Source organism: Botryllus schlosseri, chromosome 8, assembly GCF_051294905.1.
Source record: "Botryllus schlosseri isolate E-star chromosome 8, Bs_hap1, whole genome shotgun sequence".
NCBI classification, from domain to species: domain Eukaryota; kingdom Metazoa; phylum Chordata; class Ascidiacea; order Stolidobranchia; family Styelidae; genus Botryllus; species Botryllus schlosseri.
Genome location: NC_137243.1, coordinates 20099640 through 20124729, shown reverse-complemented (window position 1 = coordinate 20124729; position 25090 = coordinate 20099640). Strand labels below are relative to the sequence as shown.

The 25090-nt window shown below is 41.3% G+C and overlaps 1 protein-coding gene across 1 annotated transcript; it reads right to left on the bottom strand.

Moving 5' to 3' along the window:
• Positions 1 to 718: 718 nt before the first annotated feature.
• LOC145445020 (retinol dehydrogenase 14-like) lies at positions 719 to 18477 on the bottom strand. Its single transcript, XM_080323120.1, has 5 exons — positions 18151 to 18477; positions 7734 to 7872; positions 7553 to 7677; positions 5096 to 5214; positions 719 to 1345 (listed from the first exon to the last, which is right to left on the bottom strand). The coding sequence occupies exons 1-5, from the start codon at positions 18287 to 18289 to the stop codon at positions 878 to 880; spliced, it is 990 nt and encodes a 329-aa protein (XP_080179246.1). The 5' UTR covers positions 18290 to 18477; the 3' UTR covers positions 719 to 877.
• Positions 18478 to 25090: the final 6613 nt, after the last annotated feature.

Genomic DNA, 25090 nt, shown 5'->3' with positions numbered 1-25090 from the left:
AATAAGTGCGCCAGAACGATCGGCAACGATAACCTTGTGGAATAGGACTGTCCTTATGCTGACCGAAAAATTGGATATACATATACTTATATGTTTAATTGTCCATAGACCCCTAATTGGCTGGCGCCGAATGTACCTGTCCTGGAAATCTGAACCCTACAAGACAAATGTCGTCCCTCAAGTAAAAATTAATTGCCAGTGAAGAAGAAATGTCAATAGTAAATCGTTTGGGCGATTGACATAGCAGACAGGTCACGAAATAACATCATATCACGAAGTCATTAGTTAGGCTATGCCAGCGGGTCCGCCCGCCCGAATATGTTTATTAATTATTTGAGATACACTGATCTTCACTCGCAATCGCTTCACTCTTAAATGCTCGATGCAGCTCTACGTATCGTTGCCATCCCCACATCACGTAATGACACGATCCACACCTTGCAAATAAACATGTGAGCCTGCATTATCATATCCGCGACCCTCGTCGATCAATATTGCTCCCGCAATTTCGAATTTACAGATATATTCGAGTAGTTCTTGTTTGTATATCGAACCCTGGTCTCAACCTCAAGTATACAACCTCATTCCTCTGGACCGATGACCGACTCAAATGGCATAGCGCTACTATATTCAGTCTATTTCTCGGTAGTCAATACCGCCCTACTATTCAACGGAGACGATCACATAACAATAACAACCAGAATGCAAACGCAAAAAGTAGCACAATGACAGTCTGTATTAGTACGATAAGTATCAAAATTGGCCAAGGTAGGTAATGAATGATCACAATTAGTAAAACATGACACAGTATTCAAACACTTACAGTCCTCAAAGCTATTGACATCTTAGAAAATATTATGCGAGTAAATGTAAATTTTCATGTCTTAATGTCTTTCGAAAAGTCGACACAGGCATCCCAAAGCCTCGCAGACACCGCCGAATCAAGAGCATGCGGGAGGAGGTCTTTCTCTTTACAGTCCCTGAAGAACTTTCCAGAAACACCCTTCAACGAAGGATCCAATGCACAGTAGACAACAGTTTCTGCACCATGCTTCGGAGAGCGCATCAAAAAGTGTCCAACAGTTTGATAGAGCAGCGACTTGAGCCATGAATCTCCCAGCCCATTGCGCGAAAGGTTAGTCCTAACAAATCCCGGAGATAGGGAATTTACAGCCACACTGGTTCCCTCCAATTTCTTACTCAGCACATTAGCAAACATGATGTTTGCTAGTTTGCTGGAGCTGTAGGCATCTTGTGAAGAAAAGGCCTTCTCGTTATTGATGTCGGACAAGTTGATCATTCCTCGTTTGTATAGCATGGAAGAGACCACAATGATTCTTGCCTCCTGGTAAAAATATTGTTAAGCGTTTAGGGGTCGTAGGTATCATTGCTGTGAATGCGCAGAAGTGGTTAAAGTGGTCATTGTTGCTACTCCAGTATAATTAGAAGCAATCACCTAAATTTCTACCAAATTACAAGTAAAAGTAACAATTTCCAAGACATGTCTGAACTACCATAAGTGGAGGTCAGTCATGGGACGACTCAAATCACTTTGCAAAAATGACTCGACTCGGCGTTTCAAAAATGTGGATTGACTCGTGACTCGAAAAAAAATTTGAGACCTAAATCCAAGTCATCCAAGCAAGCGGTGTCAATGAAACCACTGTACCTTGCATATGTTCGGATTGTTGTCGATACGCTGGTGTCACCTGCCGAAGCGACCAAATCATTCATTCATTTAATCATTGTGCATTTTACTGAACCTTCATTGTTTTATCACAAATAAATTGATCACAAAATAAGTTACTGGAGCTTTCTATAGATGGTTCATTGTGCTCGATGCTCACCTTAACCAATAGCCTATCTCTCGTGTATGATTTACATCGAATTCGAATATACTATATAAGTGTCAGATGTCTCAACTTTCTGAGGCTTCGTATTCTTCTCTTTATTTTGGTTGATAATAATAGATTGAGGCTACAGTTATTTACGTAGTTCAGCAGTTCTATCGATGCGTGAGCTATTCAACGCCTTTTTCATCTAGGCCTATATTCAACTTCATTTTTGTTTCACGATTCAAAATAAATGGCAGCACAATCCATATTTCAAACAGCTAATCATGCCTGGTACTTCGAAACTGACAACTTGACTTGAATTGCGACTTGGCTCGAGTCACCTCCGAAAATCCCGTCCAGTGACTTGAGTCACTTTCAAAAATTGATTGACTTCACTTGACTCTAGTCAAAAGGCGCAATGACTCGAGATGACTTGTGACTCGAAGGCAGTGACTTGATCCCAGCACTAGTGGAAGTATAAAATAAAAATATCTACTCAAGTAAGCAGTTTCAAAAAGTATAATTGTTCGATGGGGCGCATACTTTTAGCAGTACATCGGAAGTGGCCACTCTTGAAATTGCAGGGTGCATCTTTGAGACTTATGCAAAGACCAATAAAACTGCAGATGTGTGCAATTTTAGAAAATATGTCAAGTTATTGTGATACAGGGGCTCTTTTACCCAGTTGTCATGACAATTTCACTCGTAAATGGGATACAAGCATATCCCGAAACTACTTTCTACTTCATAAAATCCAAAGTGTCAAAATTCAAATTCAAATTTTGACATTTCAAAAGATTTTTCAATAGAAGAAAGGGTGAAATGAAGATTACTTTTAGACATTATAGGAAAACTGCATAAGTGCGCACTCTACGGGCTTCATTTAATTGTATAATGTACAATATGTACATCTTGACTCGCAGTTACAGAAATGGAAGGTTAAAAACTCCTTCGAGTACATATCAATTTGGAAGTACATCACGGCCTGGTTTGATTTGAGAGCCTCACTTCACCATTTGAAACGCATCAACTGCAACAATTAACAGTTGAAATGGTGTCTGCAGTTTAATGATCGTCAGCGATTACGTCAATAAAACATTTGAAACCATTTACCACATAAAATAGCTGGTGAGCATCACACTGAGTAATGTTATCTTGTCAGGAAACAATAGGAAAATTCATCTCAGATTCTTGATGTCTATTACAGGGGCTGGACTCAACAATTTGAGTACTCGAATTGAAATTGAGTATCAGTTTCACGATTCAAATGGAGTAGTGAGACTCCGTCTTTTCGAATACAGAATTTTTACACCATATACCACTACCAGTTACTTCATCATTAAGAATTATGGTTGGGATACATTCTTCTCGCCATAGAGCAGTGGTTCCCAAACGGTGGGGAATTCAATGGTTTCTGGTGGGGAATAGACGCATTTGTTCAAAAGGATATACAGGACATTCTACATATTCACGGAGACACATGCACAATTACCATTATCAGTTGACTGCTCTGGAATATATGTATCGAAAATTATATTGCGTGTTGTTTACAAACCTCATTTTAAACTCTGGATGGCCAATGATGGCGTCACAAACGCATCCAGCACGACTAGTTTGACGTGAAATACCGCTTTCGCGAAATTTTGAGCGTTACTGGTATCACAATAGGTTTTATGTTGCAGTTATAGGCGATTGTCTTGCGTACTGGTGTGGTTGTGTGTCTGGTGTAGTCAAACCAGCAGATAGCTGCTCTGTGATGACAAAAGTGCTGGGTAGTGGGGAACAGGACTGAAACTGGCGCATTCCAAACCCCCCAATCGAGCTCGAAGAGGCCCAAAATTATTTCGTGAATTTAGCATAAATTAAAGTATTTTTTCGAAATTTATGCCACTTTTTCAAAAGAATTTCGCCCTGGTTGCGTGATTTGATATTGCCGATTATCTGATTATTGGGTACCCTTTTCCCACGAAAATACGTAGAATTTATAGAAATGGAGACTTCGGCGTCGGCCATTACTGCGCCACGACGCACCAAGGCATATGGAGTTATAGGTCATATAACATGCAGCTCCGAGAAGTGTGCCAGAACAATCAGCAGCGAGAAGACCTTGGTGGAGACGGAATGGCCTTGTGGTGACCGAAAACTTCGATATATATACAACATACATATATGCTTAATTGTCCATAGGTGACAAAATGACTGGTGCCGAATGTTCCTATCCTGGCGATCTGAACCCCACGCAGGGCAAATGCCATCCCGCAAAGAAAAATTATTTGCCGGTAAAGCAATACCAATTTGAAATCGTGTGTGCCTTTTAGTTTTGGCGATTTCCATATCTTTTGACATAGAAGATATAGGAGGTCACGAAATAGCATAATGTAATGAAGTCAATATACCAACGGGTCCTCCCGAAGATGTTTATTTCTTAATTAGGGGTCCTACCTTTTCTAACACCCCTCACTCAGCTCTTCCTGTAAATGTGATTACGTGAGCAGAGAGCGGATAAAAATTGCTATCAAAATATATGCAATTCCCGATCATATTGACCGATTCAAACACGCGTTTAGTCGAAATAAGGCGACGCACTAAACAGTAGACCCAATGTAGCTGATAAGTAGCGGGGGAAAGCGTACAGGCTCGGCGGGGCTGCGGGGGCCCAACATCAACGTTTTTTTGGTGCGGCTGACGAAGTGCTGTTACGGTCCTGGTGGGGAATGAAGGCTCGGAATAAATCTGAAGTGGGGAATGAAGGCAAAAAGGTTGGGAACCACTGCCATAGAGTGTTGAATCCAGACATAAGGGTAATCGTAACTTCTAATTACCACAATTACATTCTAAATAATCCGATAATAAAAAAAGAGTATGGTAATCAGCAGCAACAGTTGAAATTTGTACCATTCAGGCCTATACCCGGCCTATCATATCAAACTAAACTACTTGAATTAAGAGGATTTAACACTATACATAATATGTAATATTACGGGTCATTCAGTCTCCATTGTAGCAAAAACGTAATTTGTAGACAATGGGAATGGTAAAGATACAATGATCGGCCAACTGAAGACAACTGTAAGCAACTAAAACAGTGGCTCCAGGTTACAAAATCTCGAAAACTTGGATTGAGTATATATGCTATTGAATCTATCACTGTGGCATTCCATACATCTTCTTCGATCTTGGTGCAATCTCCTTGCTCATTTGGTGTGGAATTGCTCTATATTCAATTGCACGGTCCTGATAAACTACAACGGCAACAATACCTTCGATTTTTTCAGCAATTCCAAGATCATGTTGGTGAGAATGAAATGTCCAAGATGATTTGTGGCAAACGTCCGTTCAACACCATCTTCGGTCAAGGCATATGGCAACCCCATTACACCTGAATAAGAAGTTTTCAAATTTCACACGAGTTAAGAACTTAGAATGTAGTTGTTAGAATTTACATTAAATAACTCTTGCAAACTAACTTCAAAGTATTTAATGAGCTTGTTTGTTGTGGAACAATAATCTGGGTGGTTGATGACAATGAAATTTGTACACACGACAGTACATTTAATGCAGATTCAAAATGTTATACTAGCGAAAATTTTGTCAATGACGGCATTTTCAGGAGATACGTCATTTCAATGATCTCTTGCAACTAAAAATTTAGCATTTTCAACGAAGACCAGTCAGATAAGAAGCCAAATCACTATACAGCAGGAGTTCCAAACGTAAAGGTCGTGACCCCAATGGGATCGTTTGCCTATTCTCTGGGGTCGCGGGGACGAAAAATGCCAATGACTATTACAAGAATGCCAAATAAGCGGATGCTGTCGGCGGCTCATCTTGGAAAATTCAGGTTCATTTTTCAAACTAGAATGCAAACCTGGCAAACAAGATATCAAATCATTCGAGGCGTCGCCTTAAAGATCACCTACTATAACGTAAGGTTGGTGTCTGTCTGGTCATCACTACAGTGTTGGGAGCGTACATTTCAATAGAACTGTAAATTTTCCTTACGGAAAACTACAAGTGACCAGTAGTGCTATGTATTAACAGTATACACAACTGATAATGCACTATCACTGTACTCCGAGTAAATGCTACCGGTAGCTAAAATTTACACAACTAAACTCTGATCGCTGGTGAATTAACCAAAAAAGGCCATTTTTCAACATGACTCCCAAAAGACCAGTCTCCACGTACAGTTGGTGGGAGTTTAGCTTTTTTCTACCTTTTTTTGTTAAAGGTTCTGAACTGTGAACCTTTTGCATATATGACAGTATCTTTACATGCTTTGTTACAAAAGTTGGGATCCATCTTGATGTTATATTATTATTATATCATAAAAACAAAATCCGTGCAATTGGGGTGTTGGCTACTGTATAACCCAGGGGTGCTAAACTCAACTTGGGTCGCGGGCCGGATTCAAAAATGTTGATCGCTTGCGGGCCGGACCAGTCAAATGATCCAAATGTTATTTCCAAAACCATACCTTTGCATTTAACTGGAATGCCTTATTATCAACCGCCATGCAAAATAGTATTGTATCATTTGTTTTTTATATTATATTACGGGCTCAACCTAGCAGCACCGTTATTCGCAAACAATGGAATTGACAAAATGCGATGATTGGCGAATTGAATACAGTTATAAACCACTTAAAACATGGTCTCTAGCGATGGTGTAAGTTGGAATATTTCTATGTTCTCATTGCTTTATTCATGATGCGTCGTTGGCCCGGCGTATTTGTGGTGGGAAATGTAAAAAAGATTGTAAACGAGGGCGCTGGAATTACGTTCATCATTTTGATATCACCAATTCCCCATTCGTTTTCTCTGGAGACTGGGGCTGAGGTCTTTTGGGTCGGAGTAATATAAGCAGCAGTGCCACCAGAGATATTTGAATTCTATTCTTCGTGTGGCTGCACGTAGCTGTTTCGGATTGTCGTTTCCACCTATATGAGTAACTATTATTTGATCCATTTCTCCCAGAAAACTCTAAACAGAGTGTGCACTTTTTTGCCTTCCCACAATGTAGTGCCGATACAACGCCTTGGTCATGGTGGTTACTTGAATGAGAACGCAACACTGTCGACAGACGGTTATAATTTGGCCGATGAACATGTTCGACATTTACTTCTATTAGAAATGTGCTGCATATTACAATGATTTATCAATTTAGTCAGAATGACCTCGCGGACCGGATGCGGCCCGCGGGTCGTATGTTTGACACCCCTGGTATTACCTGTTTATGATGAAATATCAGTGGCAAGCATAGAAACCCGATTTTAACTTTGATCAATATCGATGCAGCAGCCTCACGAATACATTGTCCAGTCTAACTTAGACCATCAAGGTGCAAGCTTATATTCCCTTGTTAGTGCTCATCGAAATCGTTGGCAAAGCGACGGAAGATATTGATTAGGCCTACCGTATATAGAAGTATTATAGCAGTTGACTGTTCCAGTTGATACATTTCGTGATGTTTAAAAAGTCAGGCTGTATTTCAACATTGTGACATAATGTGGCCTGAGTCATTCCTAGGTATTGTGTAGCCTACAATAATTTATGACTTTACGGATATGTAGGGTTGGAATTAACACGTTCACGTTCGCGTTCACATAGAACCTTTCAAAACGGTTCTCGTTCACACGAGTCAGTACCTGGGGTTCGCACCATCCCCAGTAGTAACACTGATTTTGACCACAAACGGCAGAAAACAAGGCAACTCACCCGCATTATTCACTTGTATATCAATCTTCTCTTCCGTGTTTAATAGATCCTCAGCCAACGCCTTCACGGACGATTGTGATTCTAAATCCAGGTGCTTCATTACAAGTGTCCCCTTGTTAGTCTCACTGCAAATTTGAGTCCTACAGTGATCAGTGTTGACTCACGCGACATGGACACTTACTTTCGAACAGCGTACACCGTTTTCTTTGCCTTCTCACGATTGCGACATGCCAAAATAACACGACCATCTTGTTTAGCAAACTCGATGGCAGCAGCTAGGCCGATACCAGAATTCGCTCCAGTTATGAGGATAGTTTTGCCTGTAGAAAAATCAGCCATTACAAAATTCTTGATTCCGACGAATGATGTTTGTATTCTCAGTGACAAAACTATGGGTTAAACCAGAGGCAATCAACTTCTCCAGTCGACGGGCCTGATGTGGGAAAATGAAGTTCTTGGCGGGCCGGATTACAGAATCGTTACATTAACCGCGTATTTATCCACCTATACAAGGAATAAATCGTATGTAATGTAAACTTTGAATTTGAAGCATAGAGACCTAAAACAGTATTCAATGAATTTATTATCCTAATGGACTTCAATAGCTGTGGAAGTCAATCAGACATCTGTAGTCGATTAAAGTTTCAACAAGTTCTTTGAAACCTGGCTGCATGTCGGATGTGGAAATCCTTAGTAAAGAGTGCCTGTGCACAGCAATTAGATTGAAACGCAGCCTTGCATTGTTGATGCTCATGGTCGAAAATGTTTGCACGCAAATGTATGCAGACCCGAACAGAACAAGTATAGTTTCACGACCATCTTTCTCAGGTTGGCAAACTTAGATTCATGCTGTGACGCATAGATTTTGTCAATACTTTCAGATTCGAATTTCACTTTCATAGTAGAAAAGGTCTGCGGGCCGATAAAAATCCCTTCGCGAGCCAGATCCGGCCCGCGGGCCGTATGCTGTCCGCCCCTGGGTTAGACTGAAAGTGGGGTTCCCCACCTGTGCTCAAGCTAAAGTAAGAATTTGGGGGATGTAAGACGTTAGTTGAAACATGCATGTCACTATATCCATATAGCCTACAACAAATAGAAGTATGATACTCTCATACTGACTCTAACACCAAGATATTGACTGACACCTGCCCCCTCTAATAAAAAACAATTGATAGTAATAGTATGCAAAACTTGTTCGTTACCACTACAAAAGGTGAAGTAAAATGATTGATACGGTAGTTGAAATCTCTGTGATACTTGACAACAATAAAAAGCTAAACCCTGTTCAGGAATCATTGGCCAATATTGCAGAAGTTGATTAAGTTGACTTGATGAAGCATAATAGGACAGACAGAGGTAGGTATTCAGTCAATCAAATCTACATGAAATCAAACTTTGCCACACATGTTGGGACAGAGAAACGGGTTGCTATTATTTTGTTTGCATTGCTAGTGGTCATGCTTTTGAACATTGCAGAAAGTACCATATTATGTTTGCACAGCTAAGATGTGAATTGTGAATACCATATTTAGTATATACGATGTTGAGTTAAAACCTCACAAGAAAACGGGCCAGAACTTATGCTATCCTATAGAGGCAGGATTGCCATTGGCATGTATCAAAAACTAATGTTAGCAAAGAACTCTGATTAGCCTAACTTCAAAATTAGTAAACTGATGACTAAAAAATTCACCATTTTCACCCAGTCCTAATAACCTGTTCACAGTCTATTTGGGAAGCTAAAGATAAAAAACCGTCGAGTCCTACTCCTAACCAGAGCCTCATTATTGCCATCTGGTTCAGTTTGAAGCCCTAGTTCCAATTGTCCGTGTAACTATTGTGATATTTGGAAATAAGACAAACTGAGGACCCATGTCAAAATAAGAACAATGCAGTTTACCAAGACATCTGCTAAATAACGACCCTGTATATCAGTGGTTCCCGAACTTTTTCGGTGTGAGGGCCAAATTTAGAATTTCAGGGGCCGCACGAATACTACGGCTTTTAAACGGACCCAAACAGTCATCATGGCTATTTCGGAGTAGTTTTATTGCCCTGGCGAGATGTCAAAACTGTACGGTGTACACTGTTTACCGTTACATATCTGCTGCATTGGGTGTCCGTTGAGTGAATCAACTTTTCTCGCCTAAACGCGCTAGGCGCGAGAAATTTCTTTAGTTTCATGACTGAATCGGTCAATATGATCGGGAATTGCATGTATTGCTATCAATTTTCATCCTTTCTCTGGTCCGGTAATATGATTTACCGGTAGAGCTGAGTGAGGTGTGTTTGAAAGGGTATAGGCAGACCGTGTTATTTTTGGCATTTCAGGAGCCAGTTGCCAAAACTGCCAAAAATAAAAATTTGAAAATGCCAAAAATAAGCAATTTTTGGCTTATGCCAAAAATAACACGGCCTGCCAAATAGTGTATTTCGTTCATGGTGTTGTGTTAACAGGACCGCGTTACAAGCGAGAAGGGCGTTTGTGAAAGGCAGGTTTCTTAATCTGGGTCCAGCCCACCCATTAGGGATGAAAGCAAGGTGTCCTAAATGGTGAAGGCACAGCGAGATTGAACGGCTGACTGCATTTGGTTTACGTCATACTTTCCACTTGTCCAAATGCAATTTTACGACCATTTTTGACCGGCTTGTCGAGCACTAAATTTGATAAAACGGGTATCAATGAGAAGCTGCCGTAGTACTGATTATTAAAATATGAATTATATTCTGCTCATGAAACTGTAACCCCCAAAATCAACCACGATTTTTGCATTGTGATCGAGTTGAACATTGTGACGCAACAAACTGTCTGGCTATTTCTGAGCTGCACAGTCTCGTTTTGCCAGACAGTCTTGTTGCGTCAATGTTCTTGAACAAGCTAACCTTCCCAGGACTCTTCCATGCGAGTTAGTAATATTAAAGCCACCTGAAGCCACCTGAAGTGACAAAAGTCCTCCGAAAATATATCGGTAGACGGAAGGAGAAATGATAGTCGGGCTACAAAATAGAATGTGTTGAGAGACAACACAGGAAACTCCTGGAAAAGGATCGGGAAGAAAATTCTTTCCGCGATGAGATCGATGGCACTGGCGAAGTGATCTCTTTTCATGATGCATGGAAGCCGGTTCAGCCCTCCAAAGATTTTGAAGCTCTGAAAACCTTTTGTGGATGACTGGCAACATTCTTTCCCCCAACGGCTACTGTTGAAGCCGATATTTCCCAGATTCGCTAGGCGAGAAATGAATTTAGGAGAAACTTAGCTGACTTGGGTTTGGAAGCACTGTTACAGTGCAAACGATTTAAATATATTTAACAGCTGTAGCAATCAGCTGTTGAGCGTGTTTGTTAGGCTTTTCTCTCTTTTTTTTTTTGCTTATTGGCACCGATTCCGATGGATAATGCACATTTTATGGTTTCGTTTGATATTATTAACCTGTGAAATCGTAAGGTTTTGTCTTCTTCTTATTGTTTGTTGGAACTGATTATACGTGGATGTTGCACATTTTGTGGTGTCTTTTGACAAACTAGCCCAAATAAAGCGTTATTGTGACTAATTCGAGGCTGAAACTATCTGTTTAGAGGACGATGCCAAAACTGCCAAAAATAAAAATCGAAAAATGCCAAAAATAAGTTGTTTTTGGCAGTTTTGGCATATGCCAAAAATAACACGGCCTGCTGATCGGGGCATTCGTAGGCCGTAGGCCTCGGGCTGATATTAACCAGCGCGTTGTCGGCATAAAAGCCCCAGGTGAGTAGCCAGGGAGTTTCTCATTTATAACTAGAAATCCCGTCCTTCTTGAATTGCCAATTCACTAATTCGTATTATCGATGTAGCGTACTGCATATTAGCGAGAATCAATTGTATGCGAAATGGGTCATCGATATCTCACGTGCACTATCGTCGGTGGTTTGATTTAGCGTGTCCGCATGCAGGCCTGCTACCGTCCGCAGAAACACTTTCGCCAAACACTAACAATCTCTGAGTGTAATATTGTTTGTGCTTATGTATCTATTTGATTAGGACTTATGCCCGCGTCTGAACAAATTGTGCTCCTTTCCATTGCCGAATCTGGGTATTTAGGTATGGCCTGTAATTGTAATTATTGCAGGTTTCCGGCATGTCTGCAATTTCGTTATCAGCGCAACTTTGCCGGGAGATTGAACAAGTACAGTCAGATAAAATTGATCACTACTATGTATTTCGCACAGCGTACTGATGATGATTTCAGAAAACAAACGATCCTTATTAGATGTACAAATTCGACCTCATCGTTAGAAACGTAGATTTCATCGCGCGTTCTGAGAAACACCATCTTATATCGCGATTTGATGACCAAATATGCGTTCACCTTCTACAAATTAAAGTGCATTATTTGCACCGAGGAGGACCGTAAGCCGCGTTTAAAATATTTTGTGAACGATATTTGTGGTAAATATTCTCGGAGCGCAAAGTTGAACAGTGTTTTATTGTGAGTGCCTGCTAGTTGCAATTTATTCCAGTGCTCATAATATTATAATATTAATCCTATTATGCTTTGCGAACGTAAATAGAGAAATGCAGCAATGCAGTCAAAATCGATGCTTTAATCAGCAACCAATTGTCGCGATCCGAGCTACTCAATACTAAGGGTGGGTTTCAAAAAGTCGACTTAGGCCCATCATCGGGCTAAGGCGCACCCCTCAGGCTCAAGTCGGTTTCAAAACTGTGACTTGAGGGGATTTCCACTCCAGCGTGCGCTTTGTTAAGACAGATATCCAAGCCAGCTAGGGGGTAGGCTGAAGTCAACAGTGCTGATAACTGTTGTGCTGTTTGTTGAGGGATACTGGCCTTTCTTCTGATGTATAGCTTGGCAAATCAGATTAGATCATTGTATATTGATCTCAGGCAGTTTGGAACAATGTTTATATCACAAACGTGAGAAGTTGGTATCATATACCGTTATAGTGGGATTTACAGTGGAATGCTGCAGGGGTCTTCGTATACTGAACGGATTTCAATTCAAATGGATAGCCAGAGCCCTGAGGCACACAGGACACATCAGCACTTCTTCCATAATCGCACCATATATAGGCTTACCATATTTTGGAAATCTAAAAGGGGGACACAATTTTTCAGAAATCTGAGGCTTGCAAAACCGGAGAAGAAATCACAAAAACCGGTGAATTTATCCCACTTTGTGATCGGTTGACTAAAAAAAAAAGGTCTTCTTCCCGCTCGGAGCTCAAAATACCGTTTTTGCTAGGTGGATGACTAAAAAAAAAAAAAAAAAGGTCATCTTTTCGCTCAGAGCTAAAATCACCGTTTTTTTCACTCCGAAATACCCGCCAGCCTTAAAAAGCGGGACGTTTGGCTGACTGGTCGGGACGCCGGGACAAGACGTTAAAAAGCGGGACTGTCCCGCCTAATACGGGACGTATGGTAAGCCTACATATAGTATCAAGCAATGTTCCCCATGACCACCATAACCCGCGTTCGCTGGCTCCAATCGATTCGGTTACGAATATGATATGACTATGGTTAAGAGACACCGGAAGTGATATTTGAGGTAAGGCGTAAAGGTGTGCCTAGCGTTGGACTTGCGAATCCCGCCCATTTTGGTAAAGAAAGGTCAGCGATAAGCAGGCCGTGTTATTTTTGGCATTTCAGGAGCCAGATGCCAAAACTGCCAAAAATAAAAATTTGAAAATGCCAAAAATAAGCAATTTTGGCATATGCCAAAAATAACGCAGCCTGCCAAATAGTGTATTTCGTTCATGGTGTTGTGTTAACAGGACCGCGTTACAAGCGAGAAGAGCGTTTGTGAAAGGCAGGTTTCTTAATCTGGGTCCAGCCCACCCATTAGGGGTGAAAGCATGGTGTCCTAAATGGTGTGGGCACAGCGTGATTGAACGGCTGACTGCATTTGGTTTACGTCATACTTTCCATTTGCCCAAAGGCAATTTTACGACCATTTTTGATCGGCTTGTCGAGCACTAAATTTGATAAAACGGGTATCAATGAGAAGCTGCCGCAGTACTGATTATTAAAATATAAATTATATTCTGCTCATGGAGCTGGAACCCCCAAAATCAACCACGATCTTTGCATTGTGATCGAGTTGAACATTGTGACGCAACAAACTGTCTGGCTATTTCTGAGCTGCATAGTCTCGTTTTGCCAGACTGTCTTGTTGCGTCAATGTTCTTAAACAAGCTAACCTTTCCAGGACTCTTGCGGGTTGGTAATATTAAAGCCACCTGAAGTGACAAAAGTCCTCCGAAAATATATCGGCAGACTGAAGGAGAAATGCTGTCAATTACTGTCAATGGCTACTAAATAGAATGTGTTGACAACACAGGAAACTCCTGGAAAGGATCGGGAAGAAAATTCTTTCCGCGATGAGATCGATGGCACTGGCGAAGTAATCTCTTTTCATGATGCATGGAAGCATGTTCGGCCTTCCAAAGATTTTGAAGCTCTGAAAACCTTTTGTGGGTGACTGGAAACATTCTTTCCCTCAACGGCTACTGTTGAAGTCGATATTTCCCAGATTCGCTGGGCGAGAAATGAATTTAAGAGAAATCTAGCTGACCTGAGTTTGGAAGCACTGTTACAGTGCAAAGGATTTAAGTCTATTCAACAGCTGTAACAATGAGCTGTTGAGCGTGTTTGTTAGGCTCTTCTTTCTTTTTTTTTTGCTTATTGGCACCGAGTCCGATGGATACTGCACATTTTGTGGTTTCGTTTGATATTATTACCCTATGAAATCGTTAGGTTTTTTCTTCTTATTGTTTGTTGGCACTGATTATACGTGAATGCTGCACATTTTGTGGTGTCTTTTGACAAACAAGCCCAAATAAAGCGTTTTTGTGACTAATTCGAGGCTGAAACTATCTATTTAGAGGACGATGCCAAAACTGCCAAAAATAAAAATCGAAAAATGCCAAAAATAAGTTATTTTTGGCAGTTTTGGCATATGCCAAAAATAACATGGCCTGGGTATAGGCCTCCTCAATAGTAATTAAACATCTTCGGCGGTATACCCGTTGGCAGGAACGTAACAGCACTTCGACAGGTCCCCGGGATCCCATAGGGTGATAAACTGACCCCGCATCAAGTTGTTCGCTTTTGTCACGAAATTAAGGGTTACTGTTTAGTGAGACAGCGCGACGCGCGAATATTTCGATAATTCATGATAAAATCGGTGAATAAGATCGGGAATTGCATGGTTGTCCTCTTGGCCCACGTAATCATATTTACCGGTAGAGCTGAGTGTGAGGTGTCTTTGAAACTGCAGACCCCGTAAAATTAAACATCTTCGGGCGGGCGGACCCCTAGGTATGACTTCTTTACATGATGTTATTTCGTGACATCCTGTCTGCTATATCGAAAAATGTAGAATTGCCCAAGCCTACAAAACTGAAAGATCACACGATTTCAGACTGGTATTTCTTCACTGACATAAAATTTTCTTTCCTGCGGGATGGTATTTGTCTTGTGAGGTTCGGATTGTCAAGACAAGAACATTCGGTGCCAGTCATTTAGGCGCCTACATGGACAAATAAACCTATATGTATTTTGTATATATAACGAAGTTTTTGGTATTTCGAAGTTTTTGGTCAGCATAAAAGCAGTCCTTTACGGCCAAGGCTTTCTCGCCGCCGATCGTTCTAACACACTTCTTGGAGTCACATGTTACATGGCTTAAAACTTTAAATGTCTTGGTGCGTTGTGGTGCGGTCATGGCCAACGCTGATATGCCTATTTCTATAAATCTTGCGTATTTTTTCTTGGGGAAGAGTACCCAATAATCAAGATATGTGGCGAAATGAAATCCCGCGGAGCGCGAAAAATTTTTGAAAAAGTTGCATTAATTTTCAAAAAATACTCTATAATTTATGTTAATTCACGAAATAATTTTGGGCCCCTTTCGAGCTCGGACCCCTCAATTGGGGGTTTGGGGTGCGGCAGTTACGGCCCTGACTAAGGACTACCAATTATGCTGCTTTTAGCCGGCTAAGCAGTATGCATCTCGGCGTATTCAACCGTGAGTCACGTTTTGCACATCTAGTTATCATAGGGTTACCGTACGTCCTCATTTAAGATGATTTGTCATCTTTTTTGATTTTTTTTAAAGTGTCGTCGGCGGACGCCAAAATGTCTTCTTTTTTGAGATTTTGTCTTCTTTTTTGAGGATTTTGGTTACATATAGGGCCAAAGTCAACTGATATACATCAAGTCAGCACTGTAGGAACGCTACGGCGGCTATTTCGGGAGCTGGATCGGAAAGTTGACCTTTTCTTCAGTTAATGTGAAAGAAAAACTGTATTTTCCGGGAGTTGAGCCTCTTTTTCTTTTTTAGTCAAGTGATCACGAAGTGGGAAAAATTTACCACTTTTTCAGGATTTTCCTCCGGTTTTTACAGTTATCAATACCTATTTATATCTATAGCTACTTCTCGTTCAACTGGAAAGTTAGGGCACAATGCGTTGTAACAGCAGTGACGTAACGTTAGCAGTCTATACTCACAACTTTCCTGCAATTCAATAATTAAAAACTACAGAGGCCAAGCCAAGCAAGAGTATTTTACGAATATAAATTTTATTTTTTGTCATAAATCGATTTCTTAATATATTTTGGGGGCCGCAAGAAGGCTATCTGGGGGCCGCATGCGGCCCTCGGGGCCGCACTTGGGAATCACTGCTGTATATGGAAGAGTGTCTAGGTGGAGCAGCAGTGCGGTCATTTATCAGGGACTATGGTGGGCTAGGTGCGAGATAAGAGGATACGGATAATTGTTACATGCACATGTCAGTAATTAGATTAGTAATTTACTCTTGGATGTCTTGATAATTACTCATAAGACCAAATGACATATTTTGGTACTGAGGCGATCCTATGGAAGGAACGAAATGTAGCCTATATGCTACGTATTTTAAAAGACACACAGTCAAGAGACCATGTATCGCTGGTTCTTCAAAAAGAATAGAATACCTAAAGCACTTCTGACTTATCAAGTTTTATTACAAGTAATTACAAAATTCTTCAAGTCACGATTCACGTCACTCAAGTTGAGCCATCTCAAAGTTTCAGAGTTCGAGTCAATTTCAAGTCATCAAATATTTTCAGTTCAAGTCACTTGAGTCAGGTCAAGTCACTCATCATACTTTTTCCGCAATTACTTGAGTGTGATGCTGCGGCTTTCTTCCTTAAATTGCATTATATTTTGATTTATATTCATGTATCTATGTATTTTCATAGAACCGAATAAATTCTCTCTCTCTCTCTCTCTACTTACAACTTACAAGACTAAACTTGCATCACAACTCAGATTTCACTGGTCCCAGTGTCGGTTTTTGGGTTTTCGGGTCTGTCCGTCTGTCACTGTCATCATCACTTTGCAAAGTTGACTTGCGCAATAACTTTAAAACTTATAGGAAGATGCGACTCTAAGTCGCGAGTCATTTCAGATTTCTCATTAAAAAAACGCGACTCGGGTCTCGGGTTATCTCAAAAGCCAAAAGGCCAACACTTGACTTATTTTGATGGAGCAGCCAAAGATAGTATTGCTATACAAACAAAGGACGGAGAGGACGTGGTTTATTTTTGTCCTTGATGTTTTTGCAGCATATACACCGACTCATGATACACATATAAACGATCTGTGCATATGCATACCATGAGTGCATGATGTGCATATGCCGCTATCATGGACATTGGACAAGGAAGGTGCAGATATGGCCTTTCACGGCTTTTTTAAGTCTTGCACCACCCCTCCATGCTATTCCAGTAATGCATGAGCGCCAAGCAGGGAAGTCGGGTCTGGTCTACTTTCCTACCCACAAAGAAAAGTGGGCACTTCTTCGATGGCAGCCAGAGATCGTAAAGTGTTCACCATGATCAGTGATCACCAATGAATCTTTTCCATGAACACAAAAAAAATTTACAAACGTCAAAATAATCATATTGTTTTTGCGTTTGGAGAGGGTTAGGGTAAAAGTTGGGTTTAGGGTATCCCAAGATTAGGGTTGGAGTATTTAGGGTGGGAGGGGGGATATTAGGGTTGTGGGAGGGGGGATATTAGGGTTGGGGTTAGGGGGATATTAGGTTTGGGGTTAGGGGGATATTAGGGTTGGGGGGTTGGAGGTTGGTTAGGTTCAACGTTAGGGTTGGATTACCCCTAACCAGGGTTTAACCGACCTCCAATCTCCCTTTCCCCCAACCTTAATAGCCTATCCCCTCTCCCACAGCCCTAATATCCCCCTCCCGCAACCCTAACACCCCCCTCCCACAACCCTAACATCCCCCCTCCCGCAACCCTAATATCCCCCTCCCGCAACACTAATATCCCCCCTCCTGCAACCCTAACATCCCCCCCTCCCACAACCCTAATATTCCCCCTCCCACAACCCTAATATCTCCTCCCGCAACCCTAAGACCCGGGAAGTCATGGATACCAGTGTTACTAATCAGTAATCACTAATCAGGTCTTCGGTCTGACCCGGCCGGGGATCGAATTGAACCCACGCTATCTTGTCGGTCTAAATGGGTCATTGCAAATTGTAATACGAAGAAGCCGATTTAGGACTGTAACACTCTCAATCAGTAACACGCTCACCTTTCGCCAGGTGCTTCCTTCTGAGAACAGAGTGTCCGCGACGAAACGTTTTCCGCATAAATAGAAGTGTCACAAGTCCTATTGCTGCGTATGGTATAAACTTGCCATACGTGGCCAAGCTATCCTGGAAAGTGCGCATGTCGTTCCACACACGTATGTATGGCCTGGGTACATTAAATTGAAACGCAAATGCAGTCGACGAATACGATAAGATTGCCCTGTAGCCTATTTCATTTTCAGAAATCAATAGACCAAAGCTTTCAAGTGTCAATCAGAGCTCAGAGAGGCAGAGATATTTGATTGCTTCGTCAACCGGAACATTAACAACAAACAAATTTACTATGTAAAAAATAGGAAGTGTCTATTCGTCCGGTACCAAAATGTCGTGCATTGAAAATATTATGAAGAAGAAATTTCAATGATTATCGACCTCACTGAATCAATGACTTATTTTGTAATGAAATAGATTTCATTGCTCTGCGCTCTGTATTTCATGCATGCCCGGAAAAAACATTTCATAACCTAACATAGCATTTCTTTTGATTGGCTTGCCTCGCGAGATGGTAATATAACACGGATTTGGGCCGCGTTCTAAAGGGTTTGAAGACCACATATCGAACCACTCTACCGGGGGTCCGCGAAACCTTTAAAATTTGCAACATAATTGACAACAAAATTTGTGACTTTCTAAGCTAGGGTAGATCGTAGCCACTTGAAAGAGCCGCACCAAACTGTTTAAAAGTCGGCTACAGCACGTTTAATACCAGTTGGTTATTGTTATACCATAGCCTTTATAAAGACTATGGTTGTACGCACTGTGCTAAGTAGCTTCGATTGTTCGAAACCATTTCCGGATTCGCTAGCGATTTCAGTCATGCAGTCAGTTCGGTTTGTTTATCAGTTCAATACACCACAAAAATGCGATACCATGAAAAGATAGGAAGGTGTCGAAACGACTTGGAGTGTAGTCTTGGGAATCAGACACCCACCTTGGCCTGGGCGATGTAAAGAGGAGGCATGTACAGTGTACACTGAGTGAAAAGTAAAGGCAAATAGTAGAAAAAAGCAAGCGACAAAAATTTGTTGGCATGTCATGGAAGGCGAGATCGATAGGTCAGGTCGTGGTCCGGTAATCTTGAGGACGGACTAGTACAGGGGTTCTCAAAGGGTGGGCCATGGCCCACTAGTGGGTCACAGCAGCATTTGAGGTGGGCCACAAAGCTATTTAGAAAATTTTAGAAATAATGTAAGTTTAGAGATATATGTTATATTAATCGCTAAGAATATATTCATATTATCTGATTCTACGTAGGCTATACGTAAAGCTTTTCATCCGAGTCTGATGAGACGTGGTGGCACGTATGGAGTCAGAATGTTCAAGTCGAAAACGGAAGGGAGAAACGGCGGCTTCTTCCCCTGGCTATGACAACGTACGGCTAACAGCAACTAAAATAATTTCGAGTATATAATAACTGGAAGGTAATGCTGAAGTAACCAAGTACTCCGGCAGGGTCATATGTCGTATGCCGTTGAAAGGGTGTACAATAAATTCGGAATAAAATGTAATTGATGTAGGCCTATAGATCTACTGTACTTAGGCAAGTCGTATCATTGTAAGATAAAAATAGCCATAATTGCAAATTATTATCAACTTCTGGTGGAGATATCTGCACCACCGCAACGGATCGTAATGGATTGAGGATTTAGCGGAGCGTATTAATCTTTGGAGTCGGTTTAAAATGTCCGCCCTGAAAATCACCGTACATAACGTAAGAGTCACATGAATTGATTGTATCACTTGATTGAATATTCTGACATCGCATTGTACAACAGCATACATATTAAATAAATATTTCTCCACTTCTCTGTAGTACCTCATTCCCCAATGAATTGTTTGAAGCTGACCCAGAATGATTATATTACTCCCCACAATAGTGAAACTAAAATCCCTTTCACACAACGGATGCTTCGATTTGATCATTGTGTTTCGCGACGCGAATGTAGCAGCGAACGATCATAGTATACACAGAGTTTTAGCCTATGATCTACCAGGGCCGTAACTGCTGCACCCAGACCGCCAATTGCGGGAGCTCGAAGGGGCCCACGATTATTTCGTTGGTCGTTCGTTCAAGACATAAAAATTTTAGTCGCGCGATTTGATGAGCCGAATGGTCCACATTTATATATCATCAGTACATCAAGAGAAAAATGCGCATAGTTTAGAGAAATATGCATATCATCGCCGTCGATTACCACGTATTGAACACGTTTATGACTCCAATATAGAGGTGGGCCACATCACATTTTCAAACCGGAAAATGGGCCACGGCCAAGAAAGGGCTGAGAACCCTTGGACTAGTATTTATTTAGTAGTAATTGCTTGTATTTCGACTTGAATGTGAACATGCTCGTCGACTGCCGGATGGTCGGCGGGATACTGTTCCACACGTCAGTTCCGGCATATTTGATAGAGCGATGATCTTTTCGGTCGATCATATGATATTTGGACGACGTGGCGACGCGCGTGTGTTGTAGCCTACTTATGCGCTTTTGATTCCGAGGTCAGAGAAAACATTGAAATACTCAATTTTGGTGAGGCTTCCGTGTCCAGCCCAGATTGTAATATATATTTTCGCAATCAGTGTGACAGTAGCATTCGTTTACCGCCATTTTTATGAGATTTTGCGCTCAGGTCGCAAGCTATCCAATAAAACTACCCTATCTGTAATGATAAGTGTCCTATATCAGGGGTCGGCAAACCCCGACAAGCGTGCCATTTGTGGCACGCGAGATGATTTTGCATGGTATGCCAAATGATTTGACGCGACGACATATTATAACCCTGTTTTTGCGACAAGTGAAACAGAAGTTTTCGAATTGTACAAAGCTCGTAGGTGACCCAAAAATATTTCGTACATCCACATTAAATAGAGTCTTTTGGGGCAGATTAATAATCTTGAAACTTTTTCCGCGCTTCGCGCTATTTATTGGGTCCTGATTTCTGGATTATAATGTGGGAACCCCCCACAAATATGCATATTGTCCAGAAATGAGTCCAACTGCATTAGCAATTATGAAGAACGGCAACTTAACACCGTATGACACCGTTTGGATGCTTTAGTCGAGGAGTGTGCCCTGTGCAGTCTGCGGGAGCTTGACTATTATATAAACCGGCAATCCGGCGCTGGGCATTCTCACGCTGTTGTAGATTATAGAAGACGCGACATCGACTTTACGTTTCTGGCAACATGCGACCATGCGTCTCCGTGCAGTGTCTGCGCGGCTAAATGATTGGCGGCAATGAAACGTTGAAAACAATAACCGCCGCATGTTGGCAAAAACGTTCGACATTGATATGTCCACTGTCCGAAATGACCAGTGCCGAATAGTCCAGCACTTTATGTATCGAATGAGACCACCGAGGAAAGCAATGAGACCCGTGTCTAAATGCCAATTTGAAATGCTGCTCATTTCATGAAAGTAGATATTATTTTAGTTTCGTCCCGTACGTGTAAGCCAGGGGCGGGCAACATACGCCCGTGGGCCGGATCCGGCCCGCGAAGGGATTTTGACCGGCCCGCCGAGAGCTTTTACTCTGAAAGTGAAATTTTATACTGAAAGTATTGACAAATGTTATGCGTCACATAATGAATCCAAGTTTGCCAACCTGAGAAAGATGGACATTAAACTGCTTGCTCTGTTCGGGTCTACCTACATACATTTTCGACCACGAACAAGTGTTGGGATGACTCGAGTCACCTTGGAAAATGACTTGACTTAATTTGACTCGACGCTTCAGAAATGCAGATTGACTCGTGACTCGAAGCAAAATTTACGAGTTAATTTCAAGTCATCAGGTAATCGATGTCGACTAAATGGCTGTATTTCGTATAAGTTCGAATTGCCAACCAATGAATACATGAACAGAACCTCCATTGTTATATCACAAATAAATTGATCGCAAACGCAGTGATCGGAGCTTATACAACAGCTTACGTTCTCGTAAACTTGTTCACCTCAACCAACCCTCTTGTATATAATTTAAATCAAACGAATATAGCTCATACGCTTATAATTGTATATCATGGCCATGTAGGTGGGTAGGGTATTGAACTATATCATTTTAAAACTTTCTGAGGTTTCGTATGTTATACTGTTTTTAGGCTGATATTTAAAGACTGAGGCTTTACCGCTATACTAGCGTAGTTGAGCAGTTCTACGTATGCGTGAGCGATACGGCGCCTGTTGCGCGCATAATCAACTCTTTATTCGTTCCTCGATCCAGAATAAATGGGTACTTCATCTGTATATTTAAAACAGTTAGCAAAATGTAATGACTTTGAATCATGTTTAGTACTTTGAAATTCCAACTTGACTTGACTCGTGACTTGACTTGACTTGACTTGACTTGACTTGACTTGAGTCGACTTGACTCGAGTCACCAAAAATAGTGTGACTTGACTCGTGACTTGACTTGACTCGAGTCACCTCCAAAAATAGAGTGACTTGACTTGACTCGAGTCAAAATGTGCAATGACTGGAGATGACTTGTGACTCGAAGGTAGTGACTTGATCCCAACACTGCCACGAACATTAGCGAGCAAGGCTGCGTTCCAATATGACTGATGTTCGCGTGCAGTCTTTAGTAAGGGTTTCCGCATACGGCAAGCAACCAGAGTTCAGAAAACTAGTTGACAATATTGAACGACGACAGATGTCTGATTGACTCCAATAGCTGTTATATATAAATTCATTAAATACTGTTTTTGGTCTCTATGCTTTAAACTTGAAGTTTACATTAAATACAATTGATTCCTTGAATAGGTGGATGAATTCGCGATTACGGTATAATATATATATTCTGTAATCCATCCCGCCAAGTGCTTCATTTTCCGATATCCGGCCCGCCGACCGGAGAAGTTGCCCGCCCCTGGTGTAAGCGATTCCAATATATCTGAAGCAACGACAACCTTTGCCTCTTTAACGCGACCTTTGGAGCTTTAGCAGACAAATCTAGTGCCAGCGCAACCTTAATGTGACATCAAACCAACTTGTATGATACACTGATACGGGGGCGGGCTCATTTTTCACCATTAGGACATATCATCGTAACAAAATTGATTTGCCTGTCACTGATTGGATATGGTAGCGAACGTAGTTGGCCTGGAAATGATCAAGGCAACCACAGAATCACTGCGCGACTAAAAATAAATGGTGCAAATAGAACATACATAGCTGTATGTTTAGTGCGGTAGTGACAATAATTTAAGAATCACTGTCGTAACCGAGGCCGTTTCCAGGTGCAGATAACCGGTTGGTGACTCCTTCCCTGACACGATAAGAATGACAAAGTGCAAAAGCTTTAGCACGCCAGTTGGTAATATTTTCACATTTTTTGACATTTTGCCACGCTGCATACAAAAGGTTGCCGGCCCCTGTCCTATATGGTGTTGTGTTTATATAGCTCAGTGGGTGTGGACACAAGCAAATCTCACGAATCAGTGAAATTGGTCTACGTCACACTTTCCATTTCGCTAAAGGCAATTTCACGGTAATTGTTGACCGGCTTGCCGAACGCGAAATTCGATGAAATTGGTAGAGTTATCAGGTACTGAACTGATTGCGAAAATATAAATTTTAGTCTGCTCGTGATCCTGGAACCCCCCAAAATCAGCCTCGAATGTTGCATTGTAACGGAGTTTTGTATTGTGACGGTGTGTGGTTGTTGTTTGGTACTCATTGTGTTTCGACTACATGGTCATTGACTCATGACTCATTGTACAATGCAGACCATTATGATATGCCGACTTGTAGCCAGTGTTGGGATGATACGAGTCAACTATTTCGTATACTTGACTTGGCGCTTCAGAAATGTGGATTGACTCGTGACTCGGAGCAAAATTTACGAGTCAATTTCAAGTCATCAAGTAAACATTGTCGATTAAATCACCGCATGTTATGTATGTTCGGATTGTTCGCGATACGCAGGTGTCACTTGTGAGAGCAACCAGTCATTCATTCACTGATTGTACGTTTCACTGGTCCTTGTTATGTCACATCACAAATAAATTGAATGCTAACGAAATGATCACAGCTTATACGCTGTCGTAGTAGATTAATCTAATAGCAACGCATGTTCGCTTTTTAGAGGGCTCAGTGCTTACATTGCGCAGTGCTCCCCTTTACCAATCCTTCTGTATAATTTAAATCGAACGGATATAGTTTATGCGTTTATATTCCCATGGATGTGTAGATGGGTAGTGCATTATGTCATATTAATTTGTATTGACTTCTCGATGCTTCGTATTCGATCCTATATATTGCTTGATAATAAAAAACTGTAGCATGTAGCTATACAGTTATACTCAGGTATTTTATTAGCAGTTCTATGTGTGCGTGAGCGATAGCGCCATTTTACATGTATAGGCTATTTAGCTTCATATTCGTTATCTGATTCAAGATAAATGGCTAATTAATTTGTTTTTCACACAGCTAGCAAAATGCAATGGCTTTTTGCATCATCACTCATACTTCGAAAATTCAATTTGACTTGAATTGTGACCTGACTTGATTTTTGACTCGAGTCACCTCCAATAAACGAGTGACTTGACTTGAGTCGAGTCACCTTCGAAAATCCGCTGACTTGACACTTTACTCGAGTCAAAATCTGCAATCGACTCGAGATGACTCATGACTCGAAAGTATCAGTGACTTGATCCCAACACTGCTTGTAGCACAGTGTTGAATTTAAGAATATATTCATATTGGAGTGATCCCGAATAGTTTCGGCTGGCACTCGTCCGGGGTCTCCGTCAACGACTAATAGTGAATGGGAACGAACATTATATATGCCTATTTATATATCAACATGAATCGTATCACAAAATGTGACGTCGCTGGCATGAACATCGAATAAATCAATGTGAACATTCAGGTTAAA